Consider the following 20,566-nt stretch of genomic DNA (forward strand, 5'->3'; position numbering starts at 1 on the left):
TAGCTAGAGATTTACGACTGCACATAATATTTTCACTCAAATCCATGAACTCATTCCTTCAACACATACTATGCACCTCCTACATGTCAGGTGTTATTCACAATGAGACATGATCTATGCCCTCAAGAGTCCTTGATGAGAGATTGGGAGACAGAGACACATAATGGGATTCAACAGGACATATGTGCCTTTATATTCTATATCTAGTACCAAGAGAGCAGAAAGGAGGTTTGATTTATAGAAAAGGATTTTTTTTAGGTTGCTTGAGTATTTGCAAATAGTGAAAATTAAGTACATATATTCCAGACAAAGGAATGTGAGCCAAGACATGAACATGTGAAAAGTTTACACTGAGTGTAGAACATAGTGGTATAGAGGCAAGGGGCACAACAGAGCTAGAAAAATAGGCTGGAGCTAGATTGGGAAGACCCAAGTGTGTCTTGAGGTCTTAAAATACAATTCAAGATCTTAAAGCAGAAATAAAATATGTCATTTTAGAAAGATTATTACAATGGCAGTAGAGGGAGATAAGTTCTACCTGGAGGGACAATTACAGGCAGAGACTAATAGGAAGCTGTTAGAGGAGCTTAGTGATAGATGATGGGCTTTGACCAAATGAATGGCTGCTAAACTCATTTTGGATATAGAATACACAGTCTTAAGTGACTGACTGAATATAATAGTAAGTGGTAAAAAGGACTCAAGATTCACAGATCATCTTAAGTGACTATATAGATGGCAATGTCACTAACCAAAATGGGAGAAAGAAGAAGGTGGTGTTGGAGAGGAAGGGGATGATGGTGGAAAAGGGAATTAGCTTGGAGACTTACTAAATTCAAGGTACTTACAAGACATGCAAGTTGGAATGTCCTATTTTATGAGGTACTCTGAATTAAGTCATTGCTTTGAGATCATGTCAGTAAAGTTGAATTCAGGATATAAATATTGTTCAATATGTTGGGTGTATAAATCTAATAAAAAGTTCTATTATTTGCTCTTAGATTATAAAACACCTTTGATATAAAAAAGTAATAATACAAAATGAATATGATGATATCAAGCTAGTCATGGTCATATTAAATTGCTGAAATTGTTTAAGATTTAAACCCATCGGCACAAGCACTAATGTTTATGACCCATTCACCATACAATTGTGAATAGCAAGAAAAAATAAATTATTAGATACCATTCCACATGCAACAACTTTACCAAGTATTAAAGATAAGGTCTTGGCAAGTTTAAGTGAGGCAATCCACCAAGCAATGAAAGAAACTGCTGGAACCACTGACTACTCATACTTCATCAAGTCTTGCCACCTCTAATTATGTAAACTGAATTATGAATTTAAGTATGTATATAATACAGTTTGAAATACTAAATAAAATGCTAAAAATAAAGAGGTACATTGGTACTTGTTCTAAACCACCTTCCCTGACATTCTCCATATCTTTTATTTTTAATTTTTATTTCCCTATCATACAGTAGGTAATAGGCAATACCAGCATTTAGCTAAGCAAGAAAGTGAAGTGAGAGATGGTTTCCATATTTACTGGAATATTATTACTGCAATGTCATTTCATGGAAATTTGACTTGACTTAGCATAATAATATATTCAAGAAAAAGTTTTATGCAAAAACTGAATGATTTGTGTGCTCCAAAAACTGAAACTATGTATGTCCTAAGGGAGACAGGCATAGTTTTATTTTTACCAACCTTAGTTAATAGGTGGGACTTTTATACATTGTTGGTACTACAAATAATTGCCATATATAATTATAATATGTTCAACAATGTCTTCTTGTAAGTCACTGTGGTTATTACTATGGATCTATGTAATTAAAACAGAATGAAAAACTATTATTGCCCCAGAAGGGCAACTGTCTTCTCTCTGAATCTACAAAACATTGGAACTGAAAATGCTTTGTGCACCATCCGTAACCAATGAAAAGATCTTTCCATAATTTTAGCTGTAAGTTGACCCAAAAAACAAATCAGAACACCTTCTGGAAGATGACAGCTGTTCAACAAACCCAAAGTGTCTAAACAAAGTTAGTTTAAAGCTAAAGGCAGATACACTCAAGGGCACTGAAGACAATCTGAAATAAATTGAAAATCTAATCTCCTAATTAGATGATATGTTTATTCATGGAACACACCCAAAAAGATAAACAGGTCATTAAAATGTATGTTTACATTTACTGTAAATTCATGTACCTCTTCCTTCTTAAAAGGTAATGGCATAAATATCATTATTTAATGGAAGTTAACTGAATACCTTATTAAGTTGATAGGAAATTACAAAACTAGCAGGATATATGTTCATAGTATAAAAACTACTTTAAATTATTCTGTACACTACGTATAAGTAATGCTTACAGACATTTTTATCTGTATATAACTATTACCCTCCTAAGGAAAATTTTCTTGAAGCTTCAAGAAACTGCAAGTTCTTTGCTTATTTGGAGAATATAAACATCATAACAATTACAATATCATTTAAATTTATTATAAATATACATTATAAAATACCTGTTATATTTATAGGTATAAAAATAACTTCATATTTAATTTGCAAATTTACATCTTAAAACATAACTAGCAGTTTCTTATAAGCATATATAATTTATAGCCAAAACAATCAGAGAAATTAAGCTTTCTGTTGACCAATGTTAAAAAATTATACTCCTAAATGCTCCTTTTTTGGCATTTAAAGTTACTTTATTTATTATCTTTAATTATTTATTTCTAGAGTTGGCTTCCATGAAAGTGCATGAACTAGTACTGACATGAACCTAACCACTTGCCAGGTCATACACACAGTTATGATTATGTTCACGGCACACTTTAAGGGGCCTCATTCACAACTAAACCTGCTTGGAAGTTTAATAGGCATCCTGAACATAATATACACAGCTCCAGATTCTAAAATTTCCCTTCCCTTAGCTTTGCCCATAAAAATTAATGGCTACTGTACCCTCATTGGCTCTGACCAAAAACCTTGGACTCATCTCTAAAATCCTCTCTCACCCCCACATCTAGCCTATAAAAAAATCCTGATGACTTTCTCATCAAAAAATAAAAATCTTTCACCATTTAGCCTCTACACCATTGTCATCCTAGCCCAGAAAATCTTCATAACTCTCCTGGGTTACTGAAATAGTTTCTAACTAGTTGTCCAGCTTCTATCCACCTTTAACCCTTTAGGACAGTCTAATTTCCACACAGCAGTCATAGTGATATTATTATGTAGATCAAATCAAGTAATTCTCAAAATCCTCCAATAGCTTTCCAGCATTCTCAGAATTAAATTCAATGTCCTCTTTACTACCATCTAGAAGGCCCCTAACTCAAACCCCTTTTGGTCCCCAAGTACCTAATTTCATTTTCTCCTCCTGTTTTCTAAGCTCACCTACTCTGTTTATCCTGGTCTCCTTGTTGGAATATTTTGGACATGCTCCCATTATAAGGGTTTTGCATTTGCTGTTCCTCCAACTCTAATTTTCATCCTTAGTTCTCTTCATGTCTCACTTCCTCATCCATTTCAGGTTCCTATTTTATGAAATCTCAGAACAGCCCTGGATTCCCTCTAAACCTGAAGTCACCTTGCGCTCCATTTCCTTGTGTCCTGCTGTTTTTCGCCAGCACTGATGGCCATCAACCACACCAAAGCATAGATGTGTTCATTATTGGTTTATTCCTTGTTCCTTACAGCAAATATAAGCTCCCTAGGAGCAGATTTCTGTGTATTTAGTCAATACAATAGTGCCTGACAAATGCTCAAGAAATGTTTCTTGAATGAATAAATATAAGAGTACTACCAGGCTTTTAAATTTTTATTTCATTCACCTTATGTAGCCTAACTCATCTATTTTTGCAGATATATAGTGCATTAAAGTAGTACCACAGACAAAGCTTGATGGAGGCTGGGAACTCACCAAGCAACAGATAACTCAAGAACACAAGCTCCTTCTAGCATGTGGCTCATCACTTTCAAAGTCCTTTAATTCTAGCTTAGGAAAATGAGGATAGAGACAGAATAATACCAATGGAAGCCTTAGGGTTTGTTTCTAGAAGTGGTGTATACTGGTTTTTGTCAGAAATAGTATCATACAACTTAGCTTAGTTCAGAAGACTGGGAGATACAATCTTCCAGGGCCCAAGGAAGAGAAAACTGGGTTGGTGAGTATCTAGCCCATCCCTGCTATACATAAACTAGAAAAACACTAACATTTCATGAACTTTTTTTTACTTTCATAAAATACTTTACAATTTATGCTGCATGGCATGCCTACAGAGAAACATGATGGAAATAAAGTAGAATGATGGGATTAAGCGTGACTGGGGGAGTAAAGAAAGAAGTATAAGCTACATTTTTCAAGAAATGCCTCTCTGGGTAGGTGATATTTGAACGGAGATATTAGAGATGAGAAAACCAGACATGCAAAAATGAGAGATGTAACAACACAGGTAGAGGGAAGAGTTAGTATAAAGACCTGGGTCAGGAGTAAATGTGGCATGTTTGCAAAGAGTGAAAGATTGAGGTAGCAGAGGGTACTGGGCAGGGAGTGTGAGGGACCATGTGGCCAGAGAGAGGTAGGCAGGAGACAACTTGCAGAACCTGGTATGCCACAGGATGAAGTTTGGATTTTATTTTAAAACAACGGGGAAGACATATTGTATTTAAAGCAGGGAATCTAATGATCAGGTTTACATTTTTAAAAGATCTGTTTGGTTATTGTGAAGTGAGTGAATTATTACAGGGTAAGGTAGGGTGAATTAGCAGACTTTTGCAGTAGTGTCAGAGATAGAAAAATGTAAATGCATTCTGGAGGAAGGCCTATCAGACTTACTAGTAGATTTAATGCTGGGAAGTGCAGGGTGAGAGAATTAGCAATCCCAATGACTCCTAGGCCTTTAACTTGAGTAAATTCACAGAAGTTTACAGTTTGCTTTTACAAAAATGAGGAAGACCAGGTTTCCTGACAGGAAAAAAAAAAAAAAAAACAGAATTCTTTGTAGGCATGACAATTTGGAGACATTTCTTAGATACACAAGTTCAGGAGAGAAGTCAATGATAGAGATATCACCATGAGGATTATTACCATATGGAGAGTATTTATAGCTTGAGGATGGGAGAGGCCACCTGGGGAAGTGTAGCAATGAGAAGAAAAAGTAATAGGGCTGAGCCAGGAAGGAGTGGAGGGAAACAGAATCTATCAACCAGAAGTCTGGCAAAAGAGGAACAGCCCCCTGAGGATGCTGAGCAGGACAGCTTGAGAGTCAGCAGGAAAACCAGAACCATACTAATAATGGGAGTCAGGGAAAAACAGGCATGGTAGGTTGTACTGACCGACCTAAGAGGTAAAGAAAATGTTTGAGCGGCACTGGTGGTGGGCACTGAAAGAGCAAATGACTGAAAGGGCAGAGGAAAGAAGGGAAATTAAATTCCACTGAAGAGGAAAACGGAAAGAACATGTAGAGGATGCTAGTTTCATCAGCACTTCAGCCAAACTTTTTTGATAAAAATGAGCAGAGTAGCTCCTGAGGAAACAGCATAGGTGTGGTGGGTTGTTGTTGGCTCAAGACAAAAAAAGTATTTTTTAACTAATGGGAGTTACTGAAGGACATTTTCTATGCTGATAGGAACCATCCTGTTGAAAGTAGGAAAAAGATATCTATCTAAATCAGAGTTTAAAAACTCCCTTACCTAATCTGACTTAAAATCCTTCTGGTTCTTCAACCTATGAAATTTCACTCTATAAAAATGCAAATTAGTAAGACATTAAGAATTTTTAGGGGATCCCTGGGTGGCTCAGCGGTTTAGCACCTGCCTTCAGCCCAGGGCATGATCCTGGAGTCCAGGGATTGAGTCCCACATCGGGCTCCCTGCATGGAGCCTGCTTCTCCCTCTGCCTCTGACTCTGCCTCTCTCTCTCTCTCTCTCACTCTCTCTCTCTCTCTCTCTCTGTGTGTGTGTGTGTGTGTGTGTCTCTTATGAATAAAGAAATAAAATCTTTTTTAAAAAAAAGAATTTTTAAATTATCTGGAATTTAAAATGCATTTATTTTATTTTGACCTTGTTAGAAAAACATAGTAAAAATACATTTTAATAAATCTGTTTTTCCAAGGAAAGAACATATAATTAACAAATTCTGCATATAAACACAATCTAATTAATTATTTTAATATTTAAGTTTAAAGCAATTAAAAGGGGGGGAAGGATATTGGCCAAATTCATACATTATATAGTTGTATGTTACTGCCAAATCTGTATGCCTGATTGTAAAAATAGACACTATTTCCTCAGTACTTTTCTTTAAAGTAATTCATGTCTTATTCACTGGGGATTTGCTTTTGAGTTAACCAGATCTGATACAAATTCTTTCTCTGTGACTCTCAAAATGTCTGAGCCTCATTTGTAAGTGTACGTATGTGTGTATGTGACAGAGAGGGACAGAGAAGGGGAGAGAAACAGAGAGAGAGAGAAATGGGAAAATATTAAATACCCTAGAGAAATACAAGGGTTAAAGATAGCGTATATAAAGCAGAATTCTGGCATTTATAGATGCTTATTTTTATTATTGATACTTTTTTATTATCATTATTATTGGTTTTTTGATAAAGTTAAGGAATCTATATAACACAAGAAGAACTTAATTTCTCTTCATGGTAACTGACAAACAAAAACAAATTGTTACTCATAAAACAAAAAGCCTTTTCTTCATTCCTAAAAGAAATATATACACGCATCAATAAACATTAAAAAAACCATAAAGTACCAAACCTTTGTGTGTGTATGTGGGGTCAGGAAGTAATTTGGTTTTAAAATTAACAGAGAATATGGAATTGAGCAACACTGAGAATTTACAACTGAATTTTATATTATGGCTAGTGAAGGATGTAGTATAGAATGAGAGTATAGAGAAAGAAGTAAAATAAGAGTGGGAGGAGAAGCAAGCATGTGACAATGAAGAACCCGTGGTATAAGGAAGTAGCAACTGAGACAAATTGGAAATGAGCAAGACAGGCAAGAAAAGGCTCAGGTAAATAAGTCGTCCCAAAGTCACAGCTTAATCTTCCTTTGAGTTTTGTTACTCTAGAAGATTAGTGATTATTCTTTCCATTAGTGATTGATTTTTTTATATCTTTTTTTTTTTTTTTTTACTGCCTAACTTATAATGTTAGAGTCTTCTCTCCTAATGGGCTAACTAGTAAGATTGTGACAGAGAAATTATTCCCTGGATTGCAGGAATAGTTAGTTACCAGGGCAGCTGTCTTTCCAAAGGCTGAAAATAAATTAAATTGAAATCCAGAGTTTGACTTTTACTAAAAGTTAAACATACCCCCTTCCTCATCTTCTCTTCATTTTCATTTAATAGAAGTTTTTCCCTTAATCTCTACTTAATTGCTGAATTGACCAGCGTTTCCTATTTTCTTTGTAAAATACATTAGTTGTGCTCATTGTACCTTGACTGCTCAGAGCTCTCAGAACACACCCAAGTAGACCAGCACAGGGTACTCCCCACCAGCTAAGGTCCATGATTACACAGTTCCAAGGAGTTTGTAAGTAACCCTCCTTATATCCCAGTTGTGCTTGCTATTGTAATCAAAGATTAATCAAGGTGACGCAATATGAGTGTGATAAGGAGAACCGCTGTCAATGAAAATTAAATTAATGCTACAGAAAGATGAGAGGATCATCTTCCGAGTGTCTCAAGTTCTTGTTTCAGATTAAGAAAATCACAAAATTGAAACTGTAAATGATACATTATTGGTATAGCTTATGCAAGAAATATGGCATAGAATTCCAATCCGCAATCACTTAATCAAAGAAAATGCCACGGCCTTACATCAAAAGGCTGCCATCTGCATGCAAATGAGCTGTTTTAAGTCAAAATAGAATACTTAAGGTATGAATGTGTCATTTTTATGGCTTCCTTTACCAAAAGACCCTTTCGGTTCATTAACTTACTGGTTTTGATCAGAGCAGATAAGATCGTATCTGCTGTACTCTTAAGTAAGATACCACAGACAATAAATATTCTTGCTACATGGAAATAAACAAATAAAGTATAGAAATAAGTAACATATCTAGTCATTAAAGCAAAGTTTGCAAATGAAAAAAAAAATACCACAGGTTAATGTATATAACTTATTAGAGTTGGAAAAAAAATTAGAGTTGGTTAACATTTTATTCTGCAACATTTGTCCTCATTAAGTACAATAGGAGGAATTACATTATGTTGCCACATATTTTTTATAAATCTAAAATTTCTTGAATATTGATGACATAAGCTTGGGAATATATGAACAAATGTAAGAAAATAATATTACTTACACCATAATCAAAATGATATATCCATGATCATATATAAAAGATGACCTCTTATTAAAAATTTTAATATACCACAGATGGAGTATTATACCATATGATTGTCTATATTAATATTTTTCTTGAAAACTGAATAATAGCATAAATTTTATAAGACTTAAGTTTCATATTAATATAAATAGGCAGATTCATAAAATAATGCATTTTAACAAATGCCAAGTAATAAGTTTTGTCTTTAAACTGATGTGATTGTGCCTCATGATACTATAATCCTCAAGACAAACAAAATAAATGATTTATTAATAGGAAAAAACATACATTGGTAAAATCGTAAGTAAAATTATCAAATGAAATGCATAGTTGCTGAGATCTTATCTTTAATAAGAGAAATCGTACAAACCTCTCTAGAAAAGATTTATGCTTCATTTTAAGCCTGAACTACAACCTCTACAATAAATATGCACAATAGTGCACTTAGTCTGCACTGCCACCAAGTGCTGAAACCAATTAGTTTTAAGATTCGTGCAGCAGCTATATGCAGTTTCTTTTGCTGTTATGAGTAGCAATTTGGAGACAGGCTAAGAGCAAACCACTCCAACCGTGAATGGCTATAAGAGCAACACAATTTAGACATGACAATAAAATCTCAAAAGCATTAATAAAACATCAAGAATCCTACCAGCTCACTGGAAGTTCATGAAGTCTAAAAATGCTATTCAGCTTGTAGTCAAATTTTGCTGGACAAATATTTTCTTTACGTAAATACAGGTTTGGATTTGGTTGCATATCTGTGGGAAATTCTGAATCCTGGAGGAAAAATAAAAAGCAAGAGATAGGTGTAAAATGGCTATATTACTGTACACATTGATACCATCTTATTTAATCTTAAATTACAACATAAATATTACTATTATATTCCCTTAGGCGTTACCTTAAGTCCTTCACTTCCTATTTTGGTCTTGAGAAAACATGCCAAAAAGATAAAATGTTAAATAAGGCAAGTACCTATTTGCATAAGTTTACATGGAAAAATTATTTAAAAACATTCCCTAATAAATTATAAATGAAGCACAATACAGTATTGTCTTATATTATTGGTCGATTGTTCTTTTTCAATAAGTTCTCATCCCCAATAGTAATGTCAGCAAAATCCGTGATTATTCTTATACTTCTTTTGTCCTCTCTACGTGATGAATCAAAAACACTTCCCATGGGAAACAGAATAATAACATAAATTATTGGATTAATTATGATTTTCTTCTTAAGCCTCAGGACACAGGGCTAATTTAAAAGCACTTACTAAAGGTAAAACATTTCTATCATAATCATTTTATTTTTTTTGTCATAATCATTTTAAATCTCACATACATTAGAATCCATGTCTGTCAAGCAACTGAAACTGGAGATCAAAGATCATGTTTATAGTCCAGGAGAAAGTAGTCTCTCCTCAGTGGAAGAAAGATATGCTATAAACAGGCACTTAATTAACATTTAACAACAGATGGATTAATTGCTCAACTCTACAAAAAAAAAAGAAGTAATCAATCCACTTATACTTAAAGCCTTAAAATTACCTTTAGAGAGGGAGGTATGTCATTTATGTATTCATTCATTTATTCAAAAATATTTATAAGTGTTACTTTATCCCAAACATTATTCTAGGCATGGGGAACCCACCAGTGAACAAAACAGATGAAAAGTCTTGCCCTTGTGAGGGTTCTATTAGAGTTGGAAAATGATAAAACCAATTTTTATGAATGAAGTATTTTTCTGATTAAGAAATACAGGTTCATATAGAAATATCATGTATTCCATAAGCTACAAAAAAAATTAAAAGAAATCTTATTTTCACCACACATATAATTACTATTAGCACTTTGATGTAATAATTTTTCTATCATTTTTTACAAAGTTGAGACCATATTCTATTACCCACCCTTCATTTTTCACTTTATATTATATCACTATGCTTTCACTTTAGTCTATTTTGAAAGAATAAAATCATATTTTATTTAACATTCAGCTATTTTTGTTTTCCTTATAATTATCAATACTATGAACAGACTTTTCTGTTTATAGATCGGCACCTCACTGATTAAATCCTTAAAACACAGGTCTAAAAGTGTAAAGAGGGCGCCTGGTTGGCTCAGTCAGGTAAGCATCTGCCTTCTGCCCAGGTCATGATCCCAGGGTCCTGGAATGGAGTTTAGAGTCCCGTAGAGTCCCGTTTCCTGCTCAGCAGGGAATCTGCTTCTTCTCCCTCTGTCCCTCCCTCTTGCTTGTGCTCTCTCTCTCTCAAATAAATAAAATCTTTTAAAAATAAAGGTGTAAATAATTTGAAAATATTTAACAAAAAAACATGATACCTCTTCACAGATTGCTCTTCAGAAATGTTATATGAATTTCTATACTGCCTGTCATATAATACTGTGTGCAATTCACCACAATTTTGTTAATGCTATATACACATGCATACACATGCTTAGATTTAAAATAATACATTCAGGGATGGAATAAATGGGTAATGGGTGCTAAGGAGAGCACTTGTGATGAGCACTGGGTGTTGTATATAAGTGATAAATCACGAAATTCTGCTCCTGAAACCAATATTATACTATATGTTAATTAACTAGAATTTAAATAAAACCTCAAAACAAAAAAAAATAAGTAAAATAAAAGAATACATTCAGTAAACTATTTCTTTGACTAATAGTTATTAAATGTCTATTTCATGACAGGCACTGGTTTTAACTCTTATGTCCTTGAACAAAATAGACAAAATTCCCTTCCTTGTGAAGACTGCATTCTAGCAGGACACCATAGACAATAAAAATAATAAGCATGTAAATCATATCTATAAGGAAAAAGGCTTAGGAAAAATTGTTGCTAATTCATATAAAAAAACTATAATATTGACATTTCTTAAATTAATCGATTAGGTTTAATCTTTGTTTCTTTTTTCTTTTTTTACTTCCTTTTTTTTGAAATGTAGGTTTATGCCTTTTGTCCATTTTACTATTGTTGTGATAATTCACTTTAATAATGTTGCTTGGGTTGGAAATGGAGGGACGGTAAACCATTATGCTGGAAAATATAGCAAGGTGAATCAGAATCCAGTCTTATATCATTTTTTTACTACATGGAAAAATCTAGAACCATAAACTTATTATCTACAGCAATTTTTACAAGCTCTATTAAACCAATCATTATATAAAACTAAAACAATGAGACATTTAATAAAACCTAATCAACTAGGCTTAATAAAACCAAATCAGCTACAGCCTCTTTGGTGTAGCTGGGAAGAATACAGGAAATTATAATAATACCTGAACAACTATTTAAAGGAAGATTTATAAGAGCAGTGAAAGCCTAGAAACAGCAATCCTATCTAAACATAAATGCACTTGCAGAGGTAAAATGTAAGACTCCTCCTATCGCCCAGCATGTATACTGAACTATTCCAGGAAACAAAAGCAAATAAATGAGCAGGCAGGTCAGTGAGGCAAATGCAGGATACATAAATAAGGACTGTGCATCGAGAATAGAGGGAGTAAAATAAATTTTAAAACTATTCTTTCAAGCTACATATCACTATCATTTCTCTGTATTGACAAGGTACAACTGGAGGGCAAAGCTAAGCCTCAGTAATATGCTTTGATAGGTCAGTCGTCCTTTACTCTGCCTACTTGTTGAAATCATCAGGCAGTTTTTAAAAACACCAGTATCACTGGATCTCTCCTCAGATCAATTAGGTAATAATTTCCCAAGGTAAGGCTCTAACATTGGTATTTATTTTAAAGTTCCCCACGTGAAATAAAAGTCAGGGTTGAAAATCGTGGCTGTCCCTAGCGACTGAGTTCCACCACATACAAGAGTATGTGACTTTAGTCAAGCTGCTTAACAAACTTTTTAGGATGCATTCTCCCATCTGTAAAACACAACCAAAATCACACCTGATTAAAAGGCTGCTCTGAGGATTAAGGGAGATAATCTCTTTAAAGTGGTAATCACATGCTTAGCACCTAATAAATCCTTAATAGTCATTAGCTATTTCTGGGGATATTTTTATTACTGCTGCAATTAGTGGCACACATTAATTTCAACCAGTTAGTAAATTCATTATGAATTATATCAATCTATTTATTTATTATAAAATATTTTATTTAACTCAAATTTCAGGTTTAATATTCTCCTGGGATATTGATTAAGGCAGATTTTAGTTTGATCCCACCTGTCAGAATCCCAATCCCACATGGACTTAATTATTGATTATCTCTGTTTGTCCCAGGATCAATAATAAAAGGAATTTACTGGTCAGCCAGTAGGAATCAAATATAATTTTATTGCTTATGTTCAAAGGATGAAAAACCTGATGGTTAACTCTTAGTATTTCAGTGATGTATCAGTTAGGCATCTTCTGAATCTATCCTGATTAGGAAGCCAAACTATCTACTTGGTCTCCTTCCACAGGAATCTCTTGTGTACCTATGTGTCCTCCAGGCCCTGTGTCTATGCCATTCAACCCATATCTGCTTCTCTATCTTGTTCTTTGCTTTCCATTGATCTGACATTCAAGGGAATTGCCAGTTTTGAAGCTGAAGTTCAAGATTATTCACTCAACATTTGAATGTTTGTTCTGTATCAGGTACCATGCTAGTTACGGGATCAAAAACACAAGTGGAATCCACTCCTTCCATTGAAGGCTTCACAGTCTCACAAAGGAACAGCATAAATGAAAAACTACATCACTGAGAAAAGCAAGAATAGAAATATGCAGAAGATAATAAAATGAAAAAATAAGCAATGAATCCATTGGAATGAAGTAGATACGCAATCAATATCACTAATTGCAGATATCATTATCTTGACAAATGATGGTGATATAGATAAGCAGGCAGATAGATGATGTGTATGAAGCCAACAGGGTAAAGGAACAGTAATAAGGCCATAGTACTATGAAGGTAGTATAAATTATAAAATTTAGTAAGTTTCATATATGCAATGAATGAACAGAAGATATAAAAGAAAAATATTCCATTAAATCTAGCAACAAGACATAAAATACCTAATAGAACACTAATAAGAAAGGTGCTAGGTCTAAAGAAATAAAAATACACTTTATTCAGAGACACAAAGCAGGATATGATTTAATATAGATAGTCCATGGACTCAGATAAAAATTGTGTTGGCAAACTTCTTAAAAAGTTTAATTTAAATATTTAATTTAATTCAAATAAAAACTTCAGTGTGAATTTTGAGAAAACTTAGAAAATTATTCTAAAATTAATCTGAAATAATAAGTCAAACCAAATTACTTTGAAGTTTATACTACCTCCATTTTACAGTTGAGAAAACAGACTCATAGTAATTTATCCAAATTGAAACAACAAACCTAAGAGACTCCAAAATCTAATGATTTTCCCTATATAAAATGACTAAACAAAAATGGAGTATTTCTTTAATCATTCAATTATCAAGCTGAATAAAAACAAGTTTTAACAAGATAATTATGTCAACTATTGTCCAAGGATTGGAAAAAGACTCTCACTTGGGGGTGAATACAAACTAATTTAACTTTTTCAAAGGGCAAATTAGAAATATGTACTGAAATAAAAATTGAGTTGTCAGTTCCACAGCTAGGCATTGACCTTATGGAGATCCTCACAAAGTTTTACCAAATTACAAATGAAAGTTTTCTTTTTTCTTTTTAAAATTTATTTTTGTTGTTAATGCTTTTGTTTTCTGATCTGTAGCATTTTTTACAATATTAGGCATTTAAAACACCCTAGTTGTACATCGGTATACTGATTTAATATATTATTTTTAATTATAGTGCTATTCTTGTATACTACATAAAACAGAATGAGGTACTTGCAGGATTGGTATAACCCTAGTGCACTAGTATGGTCCTGCTGATTGTTAAAATACTGAAAGATATCCATACTACTTGGAAACAACTGATACCCTGAACATGTCCTCCATGTTCTTCTCCCCCCACCAACCCTAGCCACTTCTTTGGATACTAACCCTTGCCCCCAACTTAACCACCATCATGTTCTAATTATTAAATTCCTAGCACAACTGGGCCTCGAGGACCTTTCACCCATTCCACATCCAGCATCCATTCTGATTGGTCAGTGCCCATGTTATAATGGTTGTTTTTGTTTTGTTTTTTTTGTTTTGTTTTGTTTTGATATTTTGACTACCACTCTAAATTTATATATGTATTTATAGAGAATTAGCTCTCTGACAGATTATTAACTTATAAAAGAAATGTACATATCATATAAATAAAACCATCTCATTTTTATTAAATAAAAAGAATCTACATAGGTAAGCACTAATGTATGTATAAAACACTTTGAGAGAAACTGAACAGTGGTCACCAATAGATGTAATAAATGGAGGTCAGAACAAAGGGAAGAGAATCATTTACTTTTAATATTATATCTTTCTTTACTGTTTACATTAATTTTTTTAAAAATTTAAAGGTAAGAGCAGCCCGGGTGGCTCAGCAGTTTAGCACCGCCGTCAGCCCAGGGCTGGATCCTGGAGACCCAGGATCGAGTCCCACATCAGGCTCCCTGCATGGAACCTCTCTCTCTCTCTCTCTCTCTCTCTCTCTCTCTCGAATAAACAAAAATCTTTAAAAATTTTAAAGGTAAAAGATGAATGTTTTAAGATAGACACAGTATTAAATAAACACCACATTAGAACAGATTCTAATGTATTTTTTCTCTTATTTAGAATCCCCATGTGGAGAGGCATTTGTGAGAAATGAAGTTTTGTTCAGGCTTCTGTGCCCTCATTATTTCATTTATCATTCAAGTAGTCCATGCTTGCTGACAAACGTCACACATCACCATCTAGTAATGACTGACAGCTGACATTATCAGCAAGACCTCATTGAGCTAATTGATATTCACAGTTTAAGTATGAAAATAGAAGTTAGTCAAGGAAAACCTTCCTTACTCAGGGATTTGTTCAATTTCTTGACCTTTATATTTGTTTGTATTATTGTGGCCTTAGGTTGTAGGGCAGAGGATTATACCTGTAAAATGCTGTTTTCACATGTACTTAAACATTTTTGAACTAATATCCTATGTTTCTAATTATTTTTTAAAGTTTCTACTCTATCAAGCAAAACAGTTTTAATGTATGCTAAAGTTATCACTAAGTTCTTTACTTGGACCCATATCAAATTAGAACAGTGTAAAGATCATGTCATCTTTTCTTCTTAATAGCATGGTAGTCATTATGAACACTACCACTGAGTAATACAACTTTGCCTACTTTTTAGTTTTCTGTCATATAGCTATAATAATTACAGTAATTCCTGCCCTTTTCTTAATCTCATTTTCCTGCTGTTTCTAATCTGCTTATAGGCCCCCAAATACCACAACTAAGTCTATTATGAACACTATTAAGAACATTATCTTAACTATGCCAATAAGGTTCTGTATTAGGACCTTCTTCCCACAAGTATGGTAGTTTTCAATGCAGGTCATTATCTCTGGTGAGATTCCCACATTGTTGGCTTCCTTTGAGCGTAAGTCTACATTTTTTGATGACCAAGTCTCCAGAGAAGACTCAAAATGAATTATGCAATAAAACTTGCTGTGAAAACTAGTTTTAACAATTTGAGAAGAAAATCTAGAACACTGTCTCTTATCCTGCTCCCAAATTAATTCCAGATGGACTATACAGTTCAATGTTTAAAAAAAAAAAAAAACAAAAAAAGAAGTCATAAAATCCACAGAAAGGACATACAAGTAATGTTTATATGTTCTGGGAATACGGAAGCCCTTTCTAAGCATAATATTAAGGAAAAAACTGTGAAGTAAAAGATAGTTATATTTGATTAAGTAGTTTTTAAAATTTCTATGTTTTAATTTCTATATTTAAAATCAATTATAAAAACTAAACTATTTTGAAGAAAAATGGATAGAAATTATGGATACACATGTCTCCCAAAAAGTAATCAGGAAACATGTAAAAAGATTTCAGTCTCACTAATAATTAAATACTAATTAATTAAAATAACAAATGAGGTGTTATTCATTTGCAAATTGGTAAATTATATATTTTAAATAAGATTAATGCATTGGTGCAGTTATTCTCATATACTGAAAGTAGGTTCAAGAAATTTGGCCATGTGTATCAAACATAATTTAAAAATGACCAAATACCTTTTACCACTAAGTCTATTTCTAAAAATATATTCTAAGAAAATATTCAAACCAATGTGCTAGGATAAATACATGAAGATATCTATGAACCATTATTTAATATAATGAAGCACTTAAAACACCTAACTTCTAATAAATATGAACTGCAGAATACCAAGCATCCAGGTGACAGGATACTATGTAGTTAAAAATTGTATTCACAAAGTGTATGGATAAACATAGAAAAGTATCCATGGAATTTAGAGAGCATATGTGTATCAATGCATATAAATGTACAACTAGAAGAAAATGTGTCAGAATACTAATAGTAGCTAAGTCTTTATGCTTTTTTATTTTGTATTCATTTCTGTGTTTTCAAACACAGCTGGGCTCTGATCCTTCTATTTCTCTGGAAGCCACCCTGGTAACTCCCATAGTCCCCCAAAGCCTAAAAAAGATACTAATCAAAATCCAAGCAGGATTCAAGGAGGTCACGGAGTCATTCATACAGTATATAGTTATTGCTTATATGTAGCTATTAAAATATAGTTTCTTATTTTCCCAATAGTTTTAAAACAGGTCAGTTTATTATTATAAGAAAATAGTTATAACATCTTTTTAAATTCTATTTGACACAAAAAATACGCAGTTAATTGAAAGATGACAAAAATTAATGAATTGGACATTTGCCAGTAAGAACATAATCTATTTAGGTTTGTAAAGTAAGATAATTCTCCACTAACAGTTTTATTTGAAAATGAATGAAGAATTTCTAAGCTCTTATTAATTCCCTTCACTTAGCCTCATGTAAACTAAAATTGATAGACATGGAAATTTCAATGACTTTTAGATTATGTCCCTTTCACTATAATTTTCATTTAAAATAAACAATTGTGTAATCTCTATAAAGCAGAAACGAAGAATAAGTCTTATAAAGGTTAAATTTGCCTGAAGATATATCTGACCAGCTAGAAATTGCTGAATTGGATGACTTGTCTAGTTCCATTCACTGCCTAATATATTCTCTAGTTGGCGGCCTTCCAAAATGAAGAATAAGTGTGCATTTTTGTAATTGAAATTGCAACACTTAGCTTAGCTATCTTATCCTGACTTTAATGTTGTTAAATTAATCATTATAATTTAATAAAAAAATATTGTCATCTAATTTTTCATTTTTATAAAGCTTGTTATACAGTAATGCAAATACCTGAAAAGCATCAATAATATATTACATGTAAAATATTCCTAAACAATAAATTATAACCTTTGTTTAACACTATTACAATTATATAAAAGTGTTGCAAACTCAAAAATATTCAAAAGGAGGGTAAGGGAAATGGAGATACAGGTAGCACAAAGCCATGAAGGTTAAGAAAAGTGCACCATAACAATGACACAAGTGACCATCTGACGGTGCCAGATACTGAAGCAGCACTAGACAATGCTTTACGCAAATATCAGTAAGTGGCGCAACTTTCGAACATGGTGGCTCTGTTTTCAAAAAATGACTAAATCATACTCTCACCTATTGGGCTAATGGCATTACTCTGAGTAAATGTCAAGAGTTTTCTGATTAAAAAAAGAAGTTTTCTGATTAGTTTTGTGGATAGAAAGTGTGGATAATTATTGACATCTCTCCTCACTAGTTTTATCTGCTTCCATTCTTCAAAGGCAAGGCAAAATTTTATTTTAGTAAGCTAAAGTTGTTTGCATTAGCAGCTAAGGAGGCATATCTAATACTTCTTCCCCAACTGATTGGCATTGGTTTGTTTTACATGTCCAGGTATAAATGCAAGCATGTGCCTAAAGTGATATTATTTTAGCTGTCTTAAGTTTTCTACGTGGATAATCTGCTTGTGGTTTGGTGACATAACATTATGAGGTCCCACAGTAACATAACTAACCTCCACATAATTACTCAACGTTCTTATAATTCATATCATTTTCTATAATATTTATGTTCTTTTTGTTAATATGTTTCAATAATTCTTCTTATATTTGTAATTTTTACATTAATTAATTAATTTTTTAATTAAAGGTTTTATTTGTTTATTTATTTATGAGAGAGGGGGGGGGCAGAGACACAGGCAGAGAAAGAAGCAGGCCTCATGCAGGGAGCCTGATGCAGGACTTGATCCCAGGACTCCAGGATCGTGCCCTGGGCCAAAGGGAGGCACTCAACCACTGAGCCACCTAGGCATCCCACATTTTTCTAATTTAAATTCAAATTGTAAACATATAACACCCAGTGCTTACTTCGAATTTTAAATAAAGTTGCAGTTGTGACTATGTAGAGTAGGATCAGAATTCAAAAACCAGGCATCAAGAAGATAATTCAAATGAATTAATTCGGTGGGCATCAAAAGATTTATTTTATACATTTAATACACAAATTCCTCACTTCAACAAACAAACATACTCTCCCTTCCTCTCTTTTAGTAAACATATAACTTTTTTGCTCTTCACTGATTCTGTTTCCTCTTTGGTTAAAGATATAATTAACTTTTAACCCTACTATAAGAAAAAGAGAAGTATGAAGATTAATTTCAATGCATTTCAGTCTCAATACTAGGAAGACAATTGGGCTGGTGATGACTGTGGACTCTGAGGGATGCATATATATTTTATGTGAACCACCATAGCCACTAAGTTCCAAACACTAGAAGGAATGCAGTATGAATGTAATCCCAATAGTAGAAGATAGTACTTTTTTTTAAAAAAAAGATCCAAAATAAATAAATAAATAAATAAATAAATAAATAAATAAATAAATAAATAAAATTTAAAAAGATCCAGATATTTGGGTTTTCCATTTAGTCATTCACCAAACTTGTACTGATAATCCTAATTTACCAGGCAGTATTCTAACTACCTGAAAAACATTAGTAAGCAAACAGAAAAACAAACTTTGTATCCCATATGAAGTTTTCAATATATTGGGGAGACATAAACAGTAAACAATAAATAGATCACATAAAATCTTAGAATATAAAAACTGCTATGAAGAGAGAAAAAGAGAAGAGGAAAAGACTGGAGGAATATTGAGTGGGGAGGGAGTTTGTTTTGGCAGGTGGTTGTGAGATTTTACATTAAGTGGTCTGAGTAAGCTAGGTGACAATCTAAGCATAGAGCTGAAGGCAGTGATGGAGTCAATAGTGAAACTATCTGGGAGGAGAGCATTCCAGGCAGAAGAAAAAGCCAGTTCAAGGACTCAAAGGAGGGGGTGAACATGGCATGTTCCAACAAAAAGGAGGCCAATGTGGTTGGAAAGAAGAAAGGAGAAGAACACACTTTTAGGTGAATTAGAATGAATTATAAATGTGGTAACTAATTTATATAATGTCTATTTAATCCTAAGAAATGTCAATATTGGGAAGGCCAAACAAAAATACATACGTGAACTGCAATCTTCTATTGTTATCTCTGATTTATAACTTATTAAAAAAAATTTTAGTTGCAATTACTTAAAACTATTGGTATAAATAAAGTTTCCTAAGAGTATTCAGAAAATGAATGGGTAATAATAATCAAATGAATTCTTCCTAATAAAAGCTCTCCCCCTCCATGTACAGAATAGAAATCAAGCAAAACTTTTAAAACTGTCAAATAGTTTCTATTAATTCTTTCAGAAAAAAAAATGTATTACTGCAAAAATGGTGTGTTAGATGCATGGGGATACAGGGACATGGGATATAGTCCCTGATCTCAAGGAGCTTACAGGTACCTGAAGAGAAACTATTGCCAGTGAATGGTGATCCTTGGGGGTAGAGACAAGGGAGTAAATACTTTTATAAATACTAGCTACCATCACTTTCATGTTCACACCTAGGCTTACTCAAGTAGCAGCCCAAACAAGTCATGCTGCTGCTACTTTCTGTCAGTGAAAAAAGTACTCATTATTATGATATTATAGAGTTTACAAAGTAATTTCACATGTATCATTGCACTGACATAGCTAGTGATTTATTTTGCCATATGGCTAGACTTTAAACAACAAAATAGCTCAAATGGTTTGCTTATTAGAGTCAGGGTATCTCGACAGGAACTAACTTCAAAATAAAAAGT

The 20,566-nt window shown here is 33.1% G+C and overlaps 1 protein-coding gene across 1 annotated transcript in view; it reads right to left on the reverse strand.

The window, feature by feature from the left end:
- The window catches only part of SPAG16 (sperm associated antigen 16), a 935,138-nt gene that overhangs the window by 776,890 nt on the left and 137,682 nt on the right, over positions 1 to 20,566 (reverse strand). Inside the window, exon 10 of the mRNA XM_026002203.2 lies at positions 9,013 to 9,140. Within this exon, the coding sequence (XP_025857988.2) occupies positions 9,013 to 9,140 (128 nt within the window). The remainder of the gene's footprint in view (positions 1 to 9,012; positions 9,141 to 20,566) is intronic.

Source organism: Vulpes vulpes, chromosome 16 (genome assembly GCF_048418805.1).
Source record: "Vulpes vulpes isolate BD-2025 chromosome 16, VulVul3, whole genome shotgun sequence".
Lineage (NCBI taxonomy): Eukaryota > Metazoa > Chordata > Mammalia > Carnivora > Canidae > Vulpes > Vulpes vulpes.